The 23,254-nt window shown below is 38.1% G+C and overlaps 1 protein-coding gene across 3 annotated transcripts in view; it reads right to left on the bottom strand.

Annotated features, from left to right (window-relative positions):
- Col12a1 (collagen, type XII, alpha 1) overlaps positions 1-23,254 on the bottom strand; it is a 111,899-nt gene that overhangs the window by 17,090 nt on the left and 71,555 nt on the right. For all 3 annotated transcript variants that reach the window (XM_005404484.2, XM_013504416.1, XM_013504417.1), the window contains 17 exons: positions 22,063-22,182; positions 20,896-21,042; positions 19,891-20,007; positions 19,560-19,706; positions 19,011-19,085; positions 16,913-17,052; positions 14,907-15,030; positions 14,596-14,739; positions 13,089-13,253; positions 11,901-11,939; positions 11,662-11,800; positions 9,194-9,336; positions 8,766-8,875; positions 4,525-4,674; positions 3,108-3,185; positions 1,997-2,083; positions 290-343 (listed from right to left, as the gene is read on the bottom strand). In XM_005404484.2, the coding sequence (XP_005404541.1) occupies positions 290-343; positions 1,997-2,083; positions 3,108-3,185; positions 4,525-4,674; positions 8,766-8,875; positions 9,194-9,336; positions 11,662-11,800; positions 11,901-11,939; positions 13,089-13,253; positions 14,596-14,739; positions 14,907-15,030; positions 16,913-17,052; positions 19,011-19,085; positions 19,560-19,706; positions 19,891-20,007; positions 20,896-21,042; positions 22,063-22,182 (1,979 nt within the window). The remainder of the gene's footprint in view (positions 1-289; positions 344-1,996; positions 2,084-3,107; positions 3,186-4,524; positions 4,675-8,765; positions 8,876-9,193; positions 9,337-11,661; positions 11,801-11,900; positions 11,940-13,088; positions 13,254-14,595; positions 14,740-14,906; positions 15,031-16,912; positions 17,053-19,010; positions 19,086-19,559; positions 19,707-19,890; positions 20,008-20,895; positions 21,043-22,062; positions 22,183-23,254) is intronic.

The following is a 23,254-nucleotide window of genomic DNA, read 5'->3' as shown; positions in this document are numbered from 1 at the left end:
CACTTAAATATCCATAAAAGTCCTATTAAAAGTAGATTTTTTATAAAAAGAAAATAAAATATCACATTAATATATTTATATTCATAGATTCATAGGAGCACAAAGCTCAGATATCATTAGTTCAGATTTACAGTGTCCCCCGAAACCAAGGAGAAAGAGGAGATTGTATCACCTGAGGCACTCTAAACCAGATCTGACTTGCTCACGTCACATACCCCTTACTGGGAATTTGAAGAAACAGACTACAACAGGTAGATGAACACTTAAATGAGTTCAAAAATATACTTACAATTGCCCCATTGATACCTCTTTCACCTCGGGGACCTTTAGCACCAGGTCCTCCCTAAAATACATAGAAGAACATATTTTAGTGTAAGCCTAAGAAAAACAAAAAAAAATTGATCTATAAAAGTTACTTCAAGGAGGGCATCATCCTTATAATTAACACTTTGCACAGCTACTAGCAAAACACTGAAGTAAAAATTTCATGTCAGGCCTGGGAATATAGCTCAGTTGTCAAGCAGATCCCTACCATGCACAGGCCCCAAGTATGATCCCCAGCATGGCAAAAAAAAATCGCATCATACAAATACGAGGGAGAGAGAGGATTTCAAAGCTTTGTATATTCCAAGCATCTTGTTTTTAACCTTATGAATTTGTAGATAGCAAAATTTGAAGTTCACTTGAAAAGTTGAGGATTATTGGGAAAAACAAGCATAAATTGAATATAGTAAGAAGAAGAATTTGGGAATTATGAGAATTACATTCTTAAAGGAAAATAATCTCCAAAAAGAAGACTATCTCAAATCTCTCAGAACCTCAGACAGATACTTAAGTAACAGAAATTCAGAGACCACCAACTAAAGACAAAATAAATAGGGTAGTGACATCCAGTAATGTTGCCTCACAACTACAACAAGAAAACTTCTCAAAATATTGACATACCCAGGATATAATTTTGATTATATTCATAAAGCAGGTAAGTCACTGTTACGAAAAAAAGAAAATAGGGTAATCACAGTGACATGTTGATTCTGTATCTCAGAAGCTGCTCTGTAATTAACCTAGAAATCACTTTATTTGCTCTCTTCCAAGTAGAGCAAAATTTGGTGTTCTGAGAATCTGTGAGCAGCTTTCCTGCTGCTGATCCATTTTCTCAGAGAAAGCCAGTAGGATTTAGACTACAGCTGTCTTACTTGCATTTGTCACATGGCCCTGGTTGGTCAGACATTGGGCTGCCTGGATCAAGAAGCTACACACTGATCCATGAGCTTTATCATGGAAATCACCAATATCTCCCTTTCTCTTATGAATAGACTTGGTCTTAATCTTCTCACTCAAGTTTTCTAAGTTCCAGTACTCTCATTCAGAGTTTGTTGGTTTGTCTGTGTGTGTACATTTGATTTGGTTTGGTTTGATTTTTTGATGCAGGGTCTCACTATGTAGTCTAGGCCAGCCTCAAACCCACAATGGAACACAGGCTGACTTCAAATTCACAAATCTCCTGCCTCAACCTTCCGAATGCTGGCATTACAGTAAGTACCCCCATGCCCATCTGACTCAGCTATGATACATGCAGGAATCACCTTCTCCTACGTGATCCTCAAGATGAGGTGCACATGTCCTAGGATCTAAGCAAGTTGTTCTTGGGTCAGCCTCTTAACCGTAGCACTTTCATTCATACAAAAGACTTTCAGCAGGTGTAAGGCATTTTCAAAACCATGTAACAATAGATGGAAACTGAGATTGTTATCTTTACAAGAAAGTCAGCCAATGTCATTGTTCCTGTATAGCTGGAGTAATGTGTCAAATACCAGAATCAAATTTCGTTCAATTTCCTCCAGTTCAGATCTCTAACTATACTACAAAAGATTGCTGCCATTTAGCTTGCACTACCCTAGAAAACATGGATGGAGACATCTTGTGAACTCTATATGGGCAAGTAGGTAATTGCTCCAAAGATTCCAAAATAAAAGGCCAATTTCAGTTTCCTTACTGCGGGTCCTGGGGGTCCTGGAGGTCCAATGCTGTCCTGTGTACATGTGCAAGCATTTGGAAGAGCAGGGCATTTCGCTTCATCTCTCTGAAATTTTAAAAGAATATTTATCTAAGGATTTGAAGAGGGGAGGCTTTCCATTCCCTAAACCACCTCCTTCCACAAGAAAGTTGACTTGAAAAAATAATTACTAATCATCATTATCAACGGTCTTGCAATGGAGCTTGGTTTCCTTCCTTTATATCTCTTTTTATACTGTATAGAGGAAATCACATGCTGCAAAAAATGTTTATGAGACTACCAGGGTCACTGGTAACTGAATCCACTTTTCTATAATCCAGTGTTTACGAAATGCTGTATATCTTGAACATCAACTTCCACTTCACTCAGAAAAAAAATATAAAACCCTTTCCAAACCCTACATGTTCTGTGACACAGCTCTCCACCACCATGCCCATCTCATGACTCTGTTTCACGGTGCTTCTGTCCCGGGGACATGCATAGATGAAGGACCCATGGACGGCACCAGTTTTATATGTCCCTGTCTGTTAAGCATTTTCTTTCCCCTGCCTTTCATCAGAATATCTGCTGCTGTGACCCTAGCACACAGAATAAATACTTGTTCACTCTACAATGCACTTATTTTGTGTGTACATGCAGTTCTTTGAGAAAATTCAATCCCTTCCTCAATGTTCAACTTTGCAAACACAGATACTGTGGGGGAAAACCATCATCTCAAGAGGAAATATTACTTATATCATCTTCAAAACCTTAGCTATCCAGAAAGGTGACTTTTTCTTCTATAAAGTGTTGATATTTTATAAGCAGAAAGGTTTTGCAGTAAATAATGTTTATCAGACACACTGACTCAGCAGGATTACTTTGACTACTAGAGAGAACTTCCAGATAAGTCCTGTGCATTCCTCACTTGTGAGGGAGGGTAACTCGGGCGCTGGCTTGGGCTGTGGATCCTGAGGAGCAGGCACACATGTGAGTCCCTTGGCTCCAATCCAGAAATGCAACTGCTGAGTGCTACTTCCTTTCTCTCAAACCATCTGTACCACAAAGGTTATCCCTGTTGTAGCCCATAGGATCCTTCTGCTGTACTTACCCTAGAAGGAATATCACAGCATCTGTCTCTGCTGGTCCACACGGGACTGCAGACAATGTCAAAACTCTGAATTTGGAACTGCAAAGAAACAACAGCAACATCAGCCAAATATGCATGAAAACCATTTCCTTTTAGTGTTTCTGCAGTTAACCTTTGTTGAGTTCTCACACAAACCCTTGGGGGAGAGCCCTTGTGAGCAATGTGACCTTTTCTTCACAAGGGAAGAACATAAAAATACACTCCTAGGAGAGACAGCGAAGTGAAGTGCATGGGTGAAATTCCAACTCCTGATTCATTTCTTTGGTTAAAATGAAATGGTGAATAAATTTTGTTTTTTTAAGAAAATATTAACTTTTCTATTGAGAAGAATTTGAAGACCAAGCACATTTAAATCAATTTTTAAGATACAGCCTTTGTAGAAAAGTAACATTAAAGAAACCCTTCTACACTTAATCTAAATGGATGTACTTTTGTTTTAGAAATTTTTACCTAGGGGTTGACTAATAACTTTCCTCCTGGTCCTCAGTTTAACTTTCTCAATATAGTATATCCTCTTTCTACAGTTTAAAAATATCACTCGACAAAAAGGAAAAGGTTGTATAGATATAACCATTCGTGTAAAAAAAAAAAAACCTGATATAATTGTCCTTTTTTCTTATTAAGTCCAGTATTCAACGAAAAGTTTGGGTCTTAATCAAAATCATATTAAATTTGATCCATGTCTATATTGTAAACCAAAAACTTTCCCTTTTGAATCTAGAAGATTCAGATTTGGAAGGAAGCTAAATTAAATAATGACATAAAAAGTAATAAGAAAAGCCAAAGAAATTAGCTTAGCTCCTAGTGTAGGATTTATTAATCAACATTTAATATGAATTTAGTTAGTTTGATTCCACAAAAGCTTTACATTTTTGAGTCTTTATAACTAGATCACATTGTGACTAGAATTGGCCAGTCCTTGCCTTAAACTTGAGAGTAAGGTGTTGTCTAGCAACACTGATCCCTCTGGGACAGACCAGCCACTGCTTGGTGATTGGACACCAGCTGTAGACACAGTCATACCTAGTGTCCACATTACAAATTTGCATTACCAATCATCATCTTAAAAAAAATGAGCAAGTGTTTTAGATTTCACTGGATAAGCTGGCAACTATTTGTGTTGTTTCTAACCAACAAATATGATGGCTTAAAACTCAATGAGTAGGGGCTGGGGATTTAGCTCAGCGGCAAAAGCGCCTGCTTGGCAAGCGCAAGGTCGTGAGTTCGGTTCCCGGTACTGGAGAAAAAACCAAAAAAAACAAAACAAAACAAAAAAACTCAATGAGTAAAACATAAATAAAACTCACTGAGCTATTTTGAAAGTTTCAAGTCTATTCTTAACACAAGGTACCAAGCAATACCGAAATGCATTACTTACTGTGGCTGATTTCCTTTCACCTTTAAGTAGTTTTCCAAGAATTTCATAACCATCAGTTGTGATATTTCCAGCTTCCTTGATGTCTTTTTCTATAATTTCATAGCAGTCAATGTAAATCTTAACACTTTTTGAAGTCACTACAATATGAACCTAAAAAGATAATTTGTTTCCATTGTAACATTTCTGCCAAAAAATTAGCTGAATTCTGCATATCTCAGATTACAGATTTTTTCAAAAAATATTTATGAAATCATTCTCAACCCAAATGAACAGTCTTGGACTAAAAATCCAAGAACTAGGTTGCAATGTCAATGATGTCTCTATTAACAGCAGGAAAAGCAATAAACCTGAGAATCTCTCCTGGTCTCGGTTTCCATCATCCACACATATAACCATCCTTCCTTATTTTCCCTCTACTTATTCTTAAGGAGATGACCAGAAATGATTAATAGATAAAATGACTGTAAACTATGAAGAACTATCTAATCAGAGGCTAAAAAACCATTTACATATTATACTCAGTACAAAAGAACCTCAGATGTTTTCTACCAATTTTGCTAAATTAAGTGTTTACTTTATTTCCCAATGTCAACCAAAAATAACCTACATATCATATAAATATCTATCACAGTAAAGAATCAGTGTGTCCTCTATAGCATCTCAATTCTAGGAATCAATAGGATTCAGGATCAAATTCTTTTTAAGGAGAGAAGCTTATGCCGATTTATTTTGTGTCTGTTACTCAACACACACAGAATACTAAGAAATCTATTCATATAAATAATCAAAAGACATTTGTACTTCAACAATGTAAAGAATAGTTGTGGGTAGTCTTTGGCTTTATGGTTATGTTCATAGTTTCCACTTAATGCAAATACTCAACTAAGCACTTGATGATTACTTTGAAAAGTCTGGCAGAAAGTTAAAAGCAGCAGATATTCTCTCAGATGTTCCAAGTCAAGAAGAAGAAGAACAATTTCAAAAGTTTCACTTTAAAACGAAACATTTTTCCCACATGGAACCACCAGGAAAACATTAGTTTATCACATCTATGATAAATATGAATTATATAGTATTTTTATATGCAAATGGTACATAACTTACTGAAGTTTAAATGCCCTCAGGGTAATCAACTAATACTGTGTTCAAGATGAACATCATACAAGTATTTTCAGGGTTCTTATTGTCAAATTAGAATATGTAATACAACAATCACTGTTAATTGTTATCCTTTTGTTCTGAAACCCTGTATCATTCTTATTGGTTCTGCTTTGTTTTATTTTTGTCTATGTTGCTGGTATTTTGCTATTGTTCTTTTAAAATTTTTATTATTATTCTCTTTAAAATAAAGAAATAATTAGAGCTCTTTATCGGCTCTTAGATAAACAATCACAGAAGCAAAGATTTGCAAAGTATGTGGAAAACCACAGCATCCACAAAAATAATTTCAAGATCAAAACTGCTTTAATTTATATCAAAATCATCCAAATACACTTATCATTCAGTGCTAGGCATAAAGAAGCACATTCTATAAACCTATTTTGCTGTAACTCACTCAGTGTACTTTATTGTACTTTAATCGTATGCAGTCACATCTTCCTTGGAAGACCACTGTCACTATACTTGGGGAAGTCAGCTTAGGGTAGTCACCATCAAACTCTGTGGGTCATAGACAGTAGAAGGAAATAACGATCCTCTTGTCACTCCCCTCCTTTCAGGGCTCAGCCAATTCCTCAGACTATATTTTTTACCTCTTCTAGTTCTTACCCTGACTGTAAATTTCCCATATGGAGCTACCTCACCTCTTAACAATAGAGAGAGCCACAAAAGAAAAAAGCTTTTCAAGAGAATTCACAGAAGTGATGACTGTCAGCCTAATTAAACTCTAAGCTATAGGGGGTCTATTCCCTTTCATGGTCACTAATTTTCTGTTCTCAGGCTACCACTCATTACCAAAGAACTTCAGTCCGTGAAACAGATGGAAATAAGAGTACTTTAATCCTTAGCTTGGTAAAAAACACAAGTAGTTGGTAGCAACTGAAGATCGTACTTGACTGGTGGGATAAACGAGAGGAAGTGAAAAGAATACGGGGTGGGGTGTTGCATACTTGCAATGAGCTAAGAGCCCAGACACACACAGTGCTCCCCCTGGATATATTAATTAGCTTGATTATAAAGATCATCTCATAATATTTACATACATTGAAGCACTTCCTCTTATACCTTGAATAGATGCAATTTTTTTATATCAATGACTTCTCAATAAAGTTGTTTTTTTTCAAAAGGAATGAAGCCAGACATGGTAATACTCCCTGCAATCCTAGCACTCAGGAAGGCTGAGTCAGAAGAATAGAAAATTTGAGCCCAGTCTGACAACTTAGTAACTTAAAGACATCTTGTCTCAAAATATTAAGAGGTCAGGATGTAGCTCAGTATAAAGGCCCTGGGTTCAATCCCCGGTACCACACACACACATGGAAAATAGTGAAAAAGGAAAAGAGAAAATAAAACAGAACAGATTATGAGGGGAAAAAGGAAGGAAAACTTTTGGGGAAAAAAGCTAGTAGAGAAAGAAGGATCATTATATAAAACCCAAGAATGCAAATAGCTCTTTGGAAAGACAAATAGTAAAGAAGATGTCAAAAAATTACCTTTATGTGCAATAATTCATTACTATCACTATAGACTTGTGAAAAATACTGTCTTTGGGGGTAAGTAAAACACTTCATAAAAGATGGAAAGTTTTAAATAGCTACTAATGGTTATCAGTTGTTTAGTAAGACTAGCTTCTCGGTATCTCTAATTGGTATGAAAGGAAAACTAAATCGGCTTTCTCAGCAAGGTACTCAAATGTAAGTTTAATAAGTGTAAACAGCTCTTAACAACTTGGCCAAATTCAACATCTACTATCAGATAAGGATCAACAGAAGCCAATAACATTCTCTAAACTACAATTTGCTCTCCCAATGAGGAATTTATTTAACTGCACTACACGGAAATCTAACATTTTAATCTCAAGTATGTAGAGATTTTTTTTTTTTCTCCCTGCTTTGGTTAGCACCAACATCCACAACATTGCTTCTTGGAGTTGTATGAAGAGAGTTCTCTACTATCCTTACTAAGAATCTGATTCATGCATCTTAAAAATTTCTAGAAAGAAACCAAGTTTCCCTAAAAGTGGAAATAGAAATCATGCTGAACCTCATCAAAAAGAGGCAAGTTTTTCAATTTTACCTTATGAATTAGATTGAACTGGAAATATGTATCTCTTATGTATGGTGCTAATCTTTCTGCATAGTGTAACTGGAGAAATTTTGGACCACATGTGAACTACCTGGCATTCTTGTTAACAAATCTATTACATGAAGAAATATCATTTAAAAGTCTCCCTCTCATTTCTAATGCTCTATTTATCAATGTTCTTGTGAATAATCATCTTTAGAAAAATATCTGCTAGATACTGACATACAAAAAAATAAGGTCTCCAAGAAGAAATAAGCCATTTGAATGCATCTTGGAACATTCAACAAGAACTTTTAGAGAATTTTGCATAAAACTTAACCTCATAAACATTTATCTTAATTATTTCAATAGATATTGGTAATTTTTGAACTGATAACATATTTCACTGGCATGTTTATAAATTTTCAATAAAAGATCAAGAAAAACAAGGCTCCTGTTCTCTATAAAAAATAATATTATCAATTCAAATATATTACACTAAATTAATAAACTTCCCAAATGAAATAACAAATATCCATAATACAGTGGTAAGTAGAAAAACAAGTCAGCGATAGCATATACACTATCTGAGTCAAATTTTAAAATTATGAAAACATCGAAAATATGCAAACATGTTTAAATTAGTTACCTTCTCACTAGTAGAATTACTGTCTTATTTTTAATTTCCTGAGGGTTTTGCTCTCTTTGTTTGTTTTTGGAGACAAGTCTCACTATGTAGTTCAGGTTGGTCTTGAGCTCACTTTGTAGCTAAGGCTGGCTTTGACCTCATGGCGATCCTCCTGCCTCAGCCTCCCAAGTGCTAGGATTACACATGTATGCTACCATGCCCAACTAATTTTCTGTTTTGAATTCATCAAATTATGTAAAATGAGATTTTAAAGACATGGCCAGGATTCCACCAATTTAACATGATATCTTATTAAATAATAAAAGAAATTAAATTTTTAATTTGTGCTCTTTTTCCTAAAAGTAAAACTCAGATAATCTTACATTTTTACCTTATGAAAACTTCCGTAGAATAATGTCTTTACTTCATCCATGTCAAATGTGACAGTCTGTATCTCTCCTCTTATATCTTTGTTAAAGAACGATAAGGTCTTGCTGGAAGCTGCAACCAACATAAGGTTGTGTTAAGTCACATGTATGGAAGACTGGTCACTGAAAGTATTAGCAAACAATTCTTATTGAAGAGATTTCTTTAAAAACTCAATAATTTTAATGGTGATGAAATACAATTAGACTTTTTACTGTTGTATTATATTTGAAAAACTTTAAACATAAAAGCATATACGTACTAAGTAAATATAGTGTGTTTGTGTGTGTGTGTGTGTGTGTGTGTGTGTTCTAGAGAGAAAAGAGGAGGAAAAGAAAGAACATAATTGAAACTATGCATGCATGTGCCTTAAAAATGGATGAAAATCCTTACGATCTGCAATCACTCCAACTTGTGGTTTGTAGTCTCTGTCTGTAATTTGCCAAATTGCGAAAGGGTCATTGGGTGTTTCTGGGAGAAGTCTAAACAATAATATAATTGTGTACGAAGGTGGGAGTCCATTTGGATGTACATCTCTGTTGGATCAAACAAATGAAGCAAATAAATAAACAGTGATGATTTTTCTTAAGAAATTGAGATGGTTTTAAATCTTTAAAACCATCGCACTCACATTACAAGTATTAGAGGCTGTTTATAATCATCTACCTCTGCAGCAGAAAATTTTAGGAAACATATTAAAACAAAAACTACTAAAGGTCCATTATGTCAGTAGAAATAGATTTTTTTTTGGTCTTTTTTTGAGACAGAGTCTTACTATGCAGTTCAGGCTGGCCTTGAGCTCACTTTGTAGCCCAGGCTGGTCTCGAACTCACAACAATCCTCCTGCCTCAGCCTCTTGAGTGCTGGCATTGCAGGCATGAGGCACCATGTCCAGTTTAGCAAGAGATTTATAATTTGATGCAATCCAAAAGTCTAGGAAGCTATCAAATAGTCTTCTATCCTACTATTGGTAACTAATTTTTTCTGAGCACAGAGGGTTAAAAAATAATGCAGTAATTTTAGGCTAATAAATAGTATAATGATAGACATCATGTAAAGAGAATGCATCCTACCAAATATACTGTACTTAATTTTCAGTGTCAGGGTTGTGAGAGCATAGGTAAAATGACTGGAGGTTTTGATTTCTCTCACCCTATCACTACCAGTTTTTACACTTCCAAATTCCTCCCTGGAAATCAACTAATCAGTGCTAGAAGCTTCCACATTCTCCAAAATAAAACCAATTGTAAATGGTCTGTTGGACCATGCGCATGTGTAAATGTTTCATGCTGACAAATGGATGTGACTCAGTTAAAAGGAAATGCTTCTTGGCTCTAAGGCTGTGAGACAAAAGCTTCAGTCCTCTGTGTCCCTCCAGAGTTGAGTCAACCACTGTTTTTACGGAACCTTTGGCAGAGATGATGCTTCTCTGCCTGAAACCATGTAACACTTTCTCCCTGAAGGTAGGAAAAAGGCCTAGATAATCAGCTCTAAGAGAAAAGAAGCGATTTCTCTTCAAATTTTGCCAGAAGGCACAGCATTGTCTTTTGAATCCAGCTACATTCCCAAGCTTTTTTCACTTTTTATTTTGAGATTGAGTCTAAAGTGGCCATGCTGGCCTCAAACCTGCGATCCTCCTGCCTCAGACTCCTGAGTAGCTATGATTACAGGCACAAACCTCCATGTCCTAATGCTGTATCACTTGTTCAGTGTTGTCTTGCTTCTTTGAATGTGCTCTGAGCAAGCTGACATGGTGCCTTTTAGATGTTCAAGAACCACTGCATCTTTGTAATGTTCTGTGTTAAGAATACTGTCTCTATTGTCTCATCTCTGATTTAACCAATTTTCTTCTTCTTCCCTAATTAGTGCTTATGAAAAAAATAATAATTTGTTATTTTATTAATGCTTCTCTTCTTTCAGTCAAAAGTGCTGACTCCTGTGAGGATACCAGGCTATCATAAGGCAAAATACGGGAGTCACATCTTGAGGTGACTAAAAAAGTTGAACACCCTGGGTGTTAGGGTCCACTGTGAACCAGGTAGAGTGGGGGCTTAACGGTGTTGTCAAACTCCACCATGATCTGCACCTCCTTAAAAGAAAGAAGTCTTGGTTTCAAAAGTTTGACTCTTCCCTCAGCTTCCCCAGAGCGTTTCAAATTTCAGACACTGTTTCCCGACACTTTCCTGAGTCTCTGAAAGCATCAGTTCTTCTCCTTTTTCTTCTCTCTCCATGAATTCCCAAACGAATAACTTTCAACACTCGCACTTTCATTGTAACAAATAAGAAATACATACCTCTGTTATTGTATCCAGGTGCAAAGGCTCACGGGAGTGGAGGAACAACCCGGAGAACTCCCAGCAGATTGGCTAGACTATTAACCAATAAAAACCACCCGCCACCCGCTGACTCTGGATGAGCAAAACTGGGGCAGCCCTGATTTTCCTAGAGCCCGAGGGGAAAGCCTGGTCTCATTCTCCATTTCTTCCACCCAGTCTTCTGTGCCACGAGCGAGTGTTCAGAATAATAAGCCTCCTTCCTGTTTTGACAGTCTCCCTTAGAAGCTCGACTACCACCACTCTAGCCTCACACTCAACAGGCCCAGGAACCTGTCTTGCTGAATGCCAGGCTGAGATTCTTGAGTCTGGGAACAACGAGGCTTGCGTACTAGTTTCCTGCATGCGAACTGTTAAGTAACTCAGTGAACGATAATTAAGCTAACTGCATTTAAGGAAACCGAACTACGTCTTCCATAAGGAGGTGCTGACAATCCTGCAGTTCCAAGATGCCCTGAAATCGGGGCAGATTCCAATGACACTCTTGCCTGCTCTGGGAAAAGGAGTGCCTCCTGCTTTTTCACTTACGCGGTGGGCTGGTGCACAAAGGCGTTCTTCTGCAGCCGAAAAGCTGAGTAGCTGGGGAAGGACCCCGACTCCAAAGAGACTCCTTGTACAGAAGCAAAACTCTTTTCTGTCAGGTTGTAAGCTTCAAGCATCTTAAACCCTTTACACCAGAGAAGGAATGACTTCAGTGAGTGCACTTTAATTTAATTATCTTATTCCTTAAAGCTTCAATAAATTAGCCCCAGAATAAAAACACATACCTGGTGAAGTGTATCCATCCAGATAAATGAGAGGACAACCTGCAAAGAACGAGGGCTTTAAGGAGAGCTCACCAACACAACATACAAGCACAGACACACAGGAGGGACCGATGGACGCGCACCAAGTCAGGAAACCGCTCATCTAAAATAATTAACAGTCTAACCTTTAGGAGTTATTTAAAAGAGATTTCTTGTAGGTAGAAAACATTACCCCATTAACCAGTGTAACACAGGTTTTCTGAGTGCTCTCCAGTCCACTTGGAAATTTGCTACGTGTGGAAGAATAATAAAACGGAATTCAGGATGCAATTTCACCTATATTTCAACAGATCAGAAAACTTCTTTCCTGGAGAATTTCAGATTTATGCAAAGAGTTCATCCATCCCAGTCTCTTTTCTGCCAACCTTCCATCCCTCCTTCAGGCCACCAGACATCACCTAACAGTGACATGTAGGTAGCAGCCTTCACCCTTGACTTCCTAGAGCCAGGGTACCACAGCCACCTTTAGTGGCCTTGGCCCATCCCACTCTACCCACTGCTGCTCTATGCCAGGCTTCATCATAAGCTGTCATAGTAAGCCACCAAATCTGTCTGCTCCTGCCACAGCTAACCACAGTTTTCAATTTTTAGTGTAACATTGAATAGTTTGAAATATCGCACTTGTAGTAAAGCATAGCCCTGCCTAGGATTAGAGGTCCTATCTGTCATCTACCCTTCTCCATTATCAAATACTCCAAGAACTGGGTAAGAAAGGAGAGAAACTGACTTCGTTTATCTTCAGTCCTCACTGTACTTTAAAAGCTAAACCTGAAGTCCTGGCATATGAGAAATTGAAACCCAACAGACAAATGAGAATCAGCTGACTATCAGGGATCCATATAGACACAAGCTAGAGTTTTCATTGCACCAGGAAGCACACTCCTAACAGAGAGCACTGGGAAAACAGGCAAGGGTATGTTTAAATACTTTATCTCCATACAAGGCATGTCATATCTTCAAAGCTAAAAATGGGCTTCTGATGAGTACATCTTTAGCATGAGCCCAATGGAGCAATGATTCATCAGGAGTTCAGATAATTTCCCAGGAGTTACTTCGGCACAGACCTGATTCCATATAGAATGAGTAATTGTTTCCAAGTGAACATTTTTCTACAAGTGAGACTATGGATCTGTGCTAACCACAACTTACTTGAAGTAGCAGTTTCACAAACAAATGTGATGAGGTTGTCCTCGATTTTCTCAAAGGACTCGAAGTCGTCCACAATGAACACGTGCCGCTCGCTTGGTCTGCTGGCAATGTTGGCCAGCTCGTTGTAGTCCACATCAGCCACGCCGACCACAAAGACACTGAACCCTAAAAAGCAGCAGTGATTGTTAGAACAATTCAACATAAACTCTGTTTAGAAAGGGTACTCTATTTTCTCAGCATGCACAGCAAACCCCTTTATTGGACACGAACTCTCTTTTATGGTTGAAGATGTGCCTTTTCATGAATGTGTACTTTTCCCAAGTCATCTATCTCCTGACTTATAACAGTCAGTTCACTGGATCTCCCAAAATAAAACCCTAACAATTAAAAGCTGAAGCTTTTAATAGCAAAAAGACCTTACGCGGTGCACATCGCCTTCCAGAGATCCTCAATGCTGACATACAAATGAATTATGTAGCTTTCTTTGTGACTCAGACTCCAAGAATGAGCTATTTTAAAGCTGAATTCTTGAAACTGATTTTTCTCAACAAACTTGGACTCAACCTTCAAAATAGAATCCACAGCTCCCACAGGCAATAAACATTCCTTTATTTAGGTTAATACAAATATACACAGTTTTCAATCCAAAAGCTTAATTTGACATCAGAAGAAAATAGGCTATATATGAAATTAGGAATGTAGATAATATATATAGTTATAATATATAATTAATAACATATACTGATTTATATTAACTAGAGAAGTAAGCTTTTATAACCCCAAACTTAAATTGGCTAGGGGCCAGAAAATATGCAGAAATTGGCTCAAAGTATATAAACTGAGTGGCAATAAATTATAAAAAAAGAACAATCTCCAATGAAAGAAGACAGTATGACACAGCACAATTCATAATTTTAGCCAAAGAATTATGGTTGTGCAGATGGTGAATTCCGTGTAATGAAATACTTTACCATCTACTGCAATAGATCATGCACAGCACAGAATTCTTCCTAAAATATGTCTACGTTGGGCACAGCATGAATAGTAGGGGGAGGCTGGATATTGAAGAGGCCTACTTTCCTCTCTAATAAGGCAAGACCTAGCCAGAGGTGTCTCCCTATCTGCCATGCACCTTTCAGCAACCTGCAGCTGCAAGATTAGCTAGAGCTGCAAGAACTACTTTCAAGATTGATTCTGCTAGAGCAAGAAGTCATCTCTATCATCCCATTGTTCCATTATCAATTTCTTATAGCCCTCCAGCACTCTGAGGAGACTCAGTTTACCTCTCAACAAACCCCAAATCACACCTGATACAAACAATACACCATATCATTCTTGAGCAGTTACTGAACTATGCCATAATTAAATGTAAGCTGGCCGTGCAGTGCTATAGGACACAAAATAAACAGAACAAGAAAGTAAAATGGGCATTTTCAGCTTTTGCAATCATTCCTGACCATTGGAAATTCACAATAAAGAGCGCAATCAAACTCATGCCTGGGATTACCTGACTGTTGGATGACAAAAGCCGCCTTCTTGACCTCATCCTGTGACCGACCATCTGTGACCACAACCAGGACCTTGGGGACGTTCTTTCTCATGCCGCTTTCCCATGTCAAGACCTTCTCCTTGATAAATGTGAGGGCCTTGCCTACAGAGTGTGGCAATTTAGTATCACCTCAGTGAAAACTATCCCACCACAACCCGCCACGCCCCACTGATCAGCAAGCATCCAGACATGAGAGTGACACGATGCATTCAGTCCTGCCCCTGCTGATTTGGAAAGTGAAGGTCTATGGATGCTCCAATTATCCATACCTGTCCTCGTGTTGCCTCCTCTGTACCTAATATTCTGGAGGGCCCCAAGGGCCAGGGACTTGTCATTGTACGTGTTCAGCTTGAACTCGGACTTGACCTCATCGCTGTACTGCACAAATGAAACCTGAAAGGAAATGTGGGTTAGAACTGTCTTACATTTCAGTCTTGGGATGACTCCTCTAGCTGTAGAATTGGGAGAGGGGCGTCTTAGATCTGATGGAATACTATAAGCTCATTCTAGGTAGTACTACAGCCTTGGTTGCTGTTGCCTCATTAAATTCTCTAATTTCCAATATTCAATGAAATTGTGACTGATACTAATCATGAAAATATGTTTCATTCCTATGTGCCTTTGTTGAAGATGCAGAAAGAGATAGGCAGGCCTGGGGAATAGTGAGATCTCAGCATTGGAAATAACCTACCATCTGGAGCCCAAAGTTGGTTGATCTGTTGGTTCTCAGTCAACTGCTCCTTCTCACTGACTGCACTCATTCTTCATAACATAAAAGGGTTGTATGTGTGACACTAATCTTAATGTCACTAAGTATACTTAGTGACCATGTTTTACAAAGAATGCAGGCTTTGTAGTTAAAATTCATAGGACTCAAACCTTAGCTCTGTCAACTAATAGCTACAGGATACTGGCAAAGTTCCCTAAATCTTTAGGCAGTAGAGATAATTTACCTATGAGGGGTGTTTTAAGGATTAATAGTTACACATATAAAGTAACTGATGCATAAAAATTCATAAAGTTCCTAAATTAGAAAGCTTAATATCTAAACAGATGCAAAACAGCTTAACTATTCACACACTGAGAATATAGACTTTTTTAATCTTATGTTTAAACAATGTCCACAGGATTATCTGGGAATTTGCAATGCAGTATACTCAATAAAGTACTATTCCCTAAAGATAGTGTGGCTTGTTTGGGAAATTATTTGTCATTTATTTCAAAGATTCTATTTTGTATAACATCATCTCAAAGATATCACAATGATGTAAATTGGCCAATACGAAGAAGAAAATTCACTAAAATTAATAGGGAAGAAAAAGAAAAGTTAATTTCTTTAAAAGATTGCATCTTTTGAAGAAGGTCAAGTGCATAATAACATAATTGTATCTTTTAAAGAAGATACAATTAATCAAGTGCACATTTATCAAGTGCATAATAACATAATTGTATCTTTTAAAGAAGGTCAAGTGCATAATAACAAAGTACAGCGATATCTGCTGTAATAATAGCACAAAATACATCAGGAGTGTAGAATGCCTTAAGCTATCAGGTAGCCTCTCCGAGATTGTTGGATCCTGAAGTGTCTCTTCAAGGGTATGGGATCCAAGAAATCATGAACAGTATTTTTAATCAGACTACTAAAAGAGTCTGGGAAGACCACCCCAAACAATTTAGACCCACTAGGCCTGAGTATTCCTCAGTCCAGGGTGTGTTGGGACAAGTGGAGATTCTTGACTTTGCAGGAAGGTTAGCACTAAAGGATAAAAAACTCGTTTAGCCTCTCATGGAAGCATAAACCTAAGTTCCTTTTCTCCTGTAACTAATGCATTTGAAGTGATTTCACAGCAGTATAATTGGTAGGTTCCATTTTTGGAAAACAAATAAAGTATCAATAGTGAGCAGGATAACACCTGACACATAATATGTAGCAGGTTCCATTTTCCCACCCCACTCTCTAAGGAGCAGGACAATCACATGCATCTGGTATCCAGAACTTTGGATGACCTTTTATGGAAATTATTGTTGGAAGTTTTAAGTAGGAAGTTGGAATCAAGAATCCCATAAATTCTCCAACTGGAATATCATCTAGCCAATAAGAAAAACTAGAAGAAGATTTAGTTTTGTATCTATTTATCATTCACACCCAATTCCTTCCCCAAAACACACATATAAAGGAAAGAGACAAGAGTGAAAGTCAAAACACTTACAATGCAAGTTCAGAGAAAACAGCAAGATACCACAGATGAGTAGTCACTGGTAGAATGACACCCACCTGGATACCAGCAGGACTGACTTCATCAAAGGCTCCCACAGTGTTGAAGATGAATTTCACAACTTTGTTAAAGTTATCATCTCCAATGCTCCAAGAGGCATCCGTCAGGAACACAATATCTGCCTTGGCTCCTTTGCATACTGGAAAAAAACAGAGTTCTTTTTAATTCTTTATCCAAATGACACTGCATGACTGTGAAATGCAGGAGGCCACCTTGCTACTCATGATGTTCAGGTGGCATCTGCACAGCCTGGTGTGGGTCAGGAGGGCAGAATCGCTGGCCTCACACAGACCTCCCGAGCCAGCATCAGCAACAGTAAGATACCCAGGGACTCAGATGTAGCATAAATGTGAGGCGCACTGGTCTAACTGACCCTAGATTCTTGCTCCAAATTACTCATCTGTTTAGATCCACTTTGTAGAAACGCCCTTGCTTCACAAAACTCTCCAAGTATCTTCACCCAATAAATGAGAGAGAAATCAAATGAAAAGCAGTGATGTCCAGAAATGAAGGAGGGCCACAATGGGGCTGGAAAATTTGAATGCAATTATCGAAATTTGGTGAAAATCAAATTGTTTTATATTGTGAGTTTGAGTGTGTTTGTGGTTGTGGCTATTTCTTCCAGTCTGTTCTATTGATCCTCAAACTCATAATTTAAAATAAAATTGATTTTCACCAAATTTTGATAATTGCATTCAATAACCACTTTGAAGATATCATTATGTAATACAACAACCATTGTTAACTTCCCATCACCTTGTCTGAAATTCAGTATTGTTTGTATTGTTTTTGTGTTATTTTGTAAATGTACGTGTGTTCATTAATATGTTTTTGTTCTTTTGTTTTTAAAATAAATAAATTATGAGTTTGGCCCCTACAATCATAAGTGGGGGAGGAGAGAATACATGAACTATTTTGAACAAAATACTTTCAACAAAATATCTTAAGTCTGAATCTTTGTAGGCTTAGAAGCTAAGGAAATTCTAAAATAATAATTCATAAAGATTATGAAAATTTATGAAAATTTTATGTTTTCATAAATTTATGAAATTTTCAAGTTTATGAAAATTTATCATATACAATGTACAACACCAAGCATGAACCCTGAGGTGAACTATTGGACTTTGGGTGGTAATGAGGTGTCAATGTAGCATCATCAGCTGAGACAAATGTACTGATCAGAGCGGAACATTGACAGCTGAAGAGACTGAGGTCATGAGGTGGGGCAAGCAGGTACAAGAGGACTTTATACTGTGCTCAGTTTTGCTGTGAGTTTAAAACCTACGCTAGAAAATAAAGCCTACTAAAAATTGTCCCTTAGCCAAGATTATTTACTGAATTTCTTTCAGCAGCCTCATTTTTAAAAACCTACTATTATGTGACCCTTTAATAATACACATTTAATTTTTAAATTATACTTCTACAACAGGTTTAATAAAGTTATCACATCTAGATTCTTCTAGTCTGAGAGAAAAATACTTCCAAAATCTGAAATGATTTCTGGAGAACAAAATGTGGGAAAGAAAGACTCATTCTTCAGGAAGAGCCCCGAAGAATATCCCTCAAATTGGGTGAAGTAGCTCAATCTGTCCTTTTATCAGTTCATTGCAACTTACACTTATGTCTCAAACTTTGGTGAATGGAAATTTTTTTAGCTTTGTGCAATCCAGAGCCCTTCTCAGGTTAGAAGCCAGGAATTCCAATGTCGAAGGCTGAAGGGATTTAGTTGCAGATATAGCAAAAAAAAAAAAAAAAGGTTCATGGCACCTGTCAATGCCAGGAGCCAGCAGGAGGAAATGCTCGCCGTGTGACTATGGACTGTGGAAAGTATCACTGGGTCTTAATCTGCAAAATTGGGAAAACGGAGTTCCAACCAAAGAGCTGGAATGGTTTATGACTGATTTGATTCATACCAAAATGTGCCCTGGGAGGGAGAGGAACAGACTCCTGGTGATCTTTTCTTTCTACCAGAAAACTCTTGCACAGAAATAAAACATCGGAAATGTCCCAGCTCAACAGTGAAGAGTGTATGCAGCATGACTAGTAAGTTTGTAAATCCTTGACAGCTGAACCCGCATCCTGGTTGGCTGTACTTACCATCCCGGGCGGGTGGAATGGTGGGAGGAGGAGGCGGTGTCGGTGGTGCGGTGGGAGCTTCTGTGGGTTTCACAGCTAGAATTTAAAAGTAATAATGAGAAAAATACAACATGTGCACATTTCCTATCCCAAATAGTAAATTTTAACAGTAAAGTCAAATCCTCAGTAACAAAGCAAGGCTACCATGCCCTTGGCACCAGAGATTTGGTTCTGGGCAAACTTGGTATCTATGATCACCATTCCCTGTAAGTACAGACACATGGAGCAAAGACTCAAAGGGAGACCATGAGGTATTCAAGGCAGGTCACATAAAATTCACTACGACAGACGCACGCTCAGATTACCCCTGTCCACTAGAGTCACCTCACCCCTCTTCAGGTAGCACCAACCCTGCCTGTAACAGGGAGTTGCTGCCATGCCAGGCTCCACCTGCCACCACCCACGGCCATTGGGACCCAAGGGGAAAGAGCAGCCTCGGGCTCAGGAAGTTCCCTCCCTATAGCTTCCACTTTAACCCCATGGAGACCTTCCTGATTAGCCAAAACTCACTGGTATGTTCTCTGACAGGGACTCCCGGCCCCTCAAGATTGGGTGTCTGCACAAAAACAGTGACGCCATATTCAGCTTCGGGGGAGAGACCAGTGAAGCAGTGGCTGGTTTCTGATCCCCGCACTGTGATTTCCTGTCCTCTTGTTCCTGATTGCAACAACAAAAGGAAATGCAAGGGTGACCATCAGTTATATCTGAAGACATTTTGCATATCACTTCATATATGAAATGAAATCTCTTTACTGAGATTCCGAATGTTCCCTCTATGTGCTCCAGCTCTGCTTTTTTGTTTGTTGGTTTTTTGTCTTTCTGGTTATTTAAACATACATACCATCTGCAGGGCTCAGCTTTAGCCTGTAGGAGGTAGCTGCCCGATGAGGTGACCATTTGACACAGAATGTATCCCACCCAACCTGGTAAGTTTTCAGATCTGTCACATTTAAATACACTACAAAATAAAGAAAGAAAGAATGAGATTCACTTTCTAAATAAAAGCAAAAGGCCATACTTCTGATCATTACACAATTTTCAAACTTCCACTATGGCTGAAAAAATAAAAGCTTAAAAGCTCAACGTTTCAATAGGAGCTATATCAAATATGCATGACAGTGTAGCAGAGCCAAAACAAAGCTTCCTTTGCTTCACTAATTTTCAAGGAAGGAGAATTCCATACAGTCCTTGGAAACTGAGTGTCAAAGACATCTCATGAAGAATAGTACATTTTTCTGAAAGGGTATCTCCTTATTTAACAAAGCACTTGGTGACAATGAAATGGCCAGGCATAATGGTACAGCACTGTAATCCCAGCCCTTGGGCGGCTGAAGCAGGAGGACTGCCATGAGTTCCCATGAGTTCGAGGTCAGCCTGAGCTCAAACTCCCTTTGAGTTCCCTTTGAATGCATAGGGAATTCAAGGCAAAAAATCTGAACTACCTCGTGAGACCCCGTCTCTAAAAAAAAAAATCTATCATGGGCCAAATCAGTGTTTCAAATATTCACAAATTATATCCATAAATGCAGGTAATATATGCCTTAACACCAAATGCCAAGAAAACTATGATCATCATCAGATCTTTCATGAACAAAATGACAAATTCTGTAAGTTTTGTCTTTCCCAGTTCAAACTACAATATTCTATGTCGAACAATTTCCACATCATACATTTTCATATATTCAATTACTTATGGATTTAGATAGACATTTTGGTAAACTGGTCACAGAATGACCTACCTACATAATGCTAAACAAATAGGCATACATTAAAACAACAAAAACAGACTGGCCCGGCAATTTTTCCTACCCATTTTCTTCCATCCACACAGAGATGCATGACTCACATGTAGTGCCTTGATCTGTGAGGGGAACGCTGAGACCAGAGTCGTACTGCGCGTAGACGTTCACATCATAGGTAGTGCTAGGATTGAGATTGTGTAACGTGTAGGACGTCACTTCCCCAACAAACGCTTCCATGGGTTCACTGGAACCTTTAGTAATGAACATAAAAATATACAGAAATATGCAACCACTAGTCTCAAATTTTGCTCAGAAATAAAGATCTTAACACCCAGTGGAATGAAGGGCATCATTAATTCCTATAGCTTTTGTACACTTGTTCACTGCAGTATGGGGAATATGTAGGGAGAGATTGAGTTGGTCACTCCCTTAATCTCACAGTGTAGCACAGTACCTAGAATTCAGCAGGTGTATAATCAATATTCCTTTGCTAAATACATTCTCACATCTCTTTCTTGAGTTCTACTTTGCCAGCATAGTGCTCTCCATAGTAGGTGCTTAATTAACAAATTTTTTAAATGTATTGCAGAGATAATCTAAGCATTTCTGTCTTGAATCTCAATGTACATATTTTGGTTACTAAAGATCCTTGGATGTCTATTTCTCTTTTCTCATCCTTACACAGGTTCACATTTTTTTCCTCTTGCTTTCTCTCCTTCATTTGTTTCACAGTCTTCCTGCATACAAGAAGATGCCCTAGGAAATTTGGTACCAAGACTATATTTCTTCCAATTCTGGTAAGCATGCAAGCAGAACACAGAAACAAAGATAACAAATAGTCCAATCAAGGTGATACTGATTTAGGCGAAAATGTCAGTGAGGAGTTGAAAGTGAGCTTGTCATGAATAAACTAAAATGTATGAAATCTATGCCCAAAGAGAATAACACTTGGACATAGTGGGAAAGGCATGCAAGTTTATATTTTTAAAATATGTACTGCTTCATGGTCATAATAATGTGAGATGTCTAAACATAAGCAGTTTAAATGTATACAATTTTATGGACCAGATTAAACTTTTCCATCATGGAATTTAGTGAGAGCCTCAACTAAACCCTAAAGCATTGATTCCATACACATTACTCACTCAGTGGTAAGAAACTTGATGTGAGATGTGAACAGGAGAATCCAGTAATAGGGGATGGAATGGAAAATATCCTCATATGCACGGAATTCCAAGTGCTTTTCAGTTATGATAAAGGTGCTTTCTTACCTGCTGGCTTATACACAATCTTGTACCCAAGAACTGGAGAGGGTGATGGATCCCAGGACACCCTGAACCTCGTATACCATTCATCAGAGATGTGTATGTTCTGAGGGGGAAGCAGTCCCACTAGAAACAAAACAAGGCACTTATCATTCACATTCAACAGCACAGCAATGCACAAGTACTACTGCAGCAGTCCTATGAGAGTAGCTTGCTGTACACGATCCCACCATTTTCTTATCCCCCAAAACAAGTAAAATGGAGTCAAGAACTGATGATTTTCAGGAGAGTCTGCTAAGCAGGAGACAACAGTGTACTACTGAGAGCTGGCATATGCATACCAACAGGGGTCAGAAGTACAGAAAATTGAAGAGAGCGCACATGCTACATGATGCTATTAGATTTTAGGATGCTATAGGTTATTCTCTTAGAAGTTAAGAGAAGGCTGGGCATGGTGGCGCATGCCTGTAATCCCAGCACTCGGGAAGCTGAGACAGCAGGATTGTTGGGAGTTCGAGGTCAGCCTTGGCTACAAAGTGAGTTCAAGGCCAGCCTGAACTGCATAGTGAGACCCTGTTTCAAAAAGTACAAAATAAATAAATAAATAAATAAGTTAAGAGAGTGGTGATCAAAACACCTTGGTATATAAATAAGCTACAATTCACCCAACAAATGCACAGGTAGCTAATGACCTGTGCGTTCTGTTGCCACCCCGCTCTCCTTGCACCAGAGGGCACCCTTAACCCCAGAGGTCCTGCCCCCAAAATCTACCAGTTGCAAAGTCTATGGAGTCGAGGTTATATGTTCAGTATCATTCAGTTTCCAAAATAATTAATCCAACTTGAATAACTTGTTTTCATAAGCAAAGCTAGATATGATTTGGCTATTCCTGGATAGAGCACACAATAATTTGCTACAGTTTTGATAAGCACAAATTATAAAATACACCATTTCCCTCCCCCCTGGAAAGTACTAAAATGTATTTAAATGTAAGAGAAAGTGGAGAAAAGGGAAGTTGTTAAATTAATATCTTTCATGAGTCCCTAGACTATAATTTCCACTGACTCAGCCCTGTGGGCAACGATAAGTATGCAGATTCCTGACCTCCATAAACTGGGCTGAACTTAGTCTACTCTTGCTTTTCCCTTAAGAGTTTTCAAAGGTTATCTTTTCTCCAAATGCAGTAATATTTTCCAGA

The sequence above is a fragment of the Chinchilla lanigera genome, unplaced genomic scaffold, assembly GCF_000276665.1.
Source record: "Chinchilla lanigera isolate Chin_1 unplaced genomic scaffold, ChiLan1.0 scaffold00087, whole genome shotgun sequence".
In the NCBI taxonomy this organism is placed as follows: Eukaryota; Metazoa; Chordata; class Mammalia; order Rodentia; family Chinchillidae; genus Chinchilla; species Chinchilla lanigera.
Note: the sequence above shows the minus strand (reverse complement) of the source record. Positions and strands in the feature narration are given on the sequence as shown.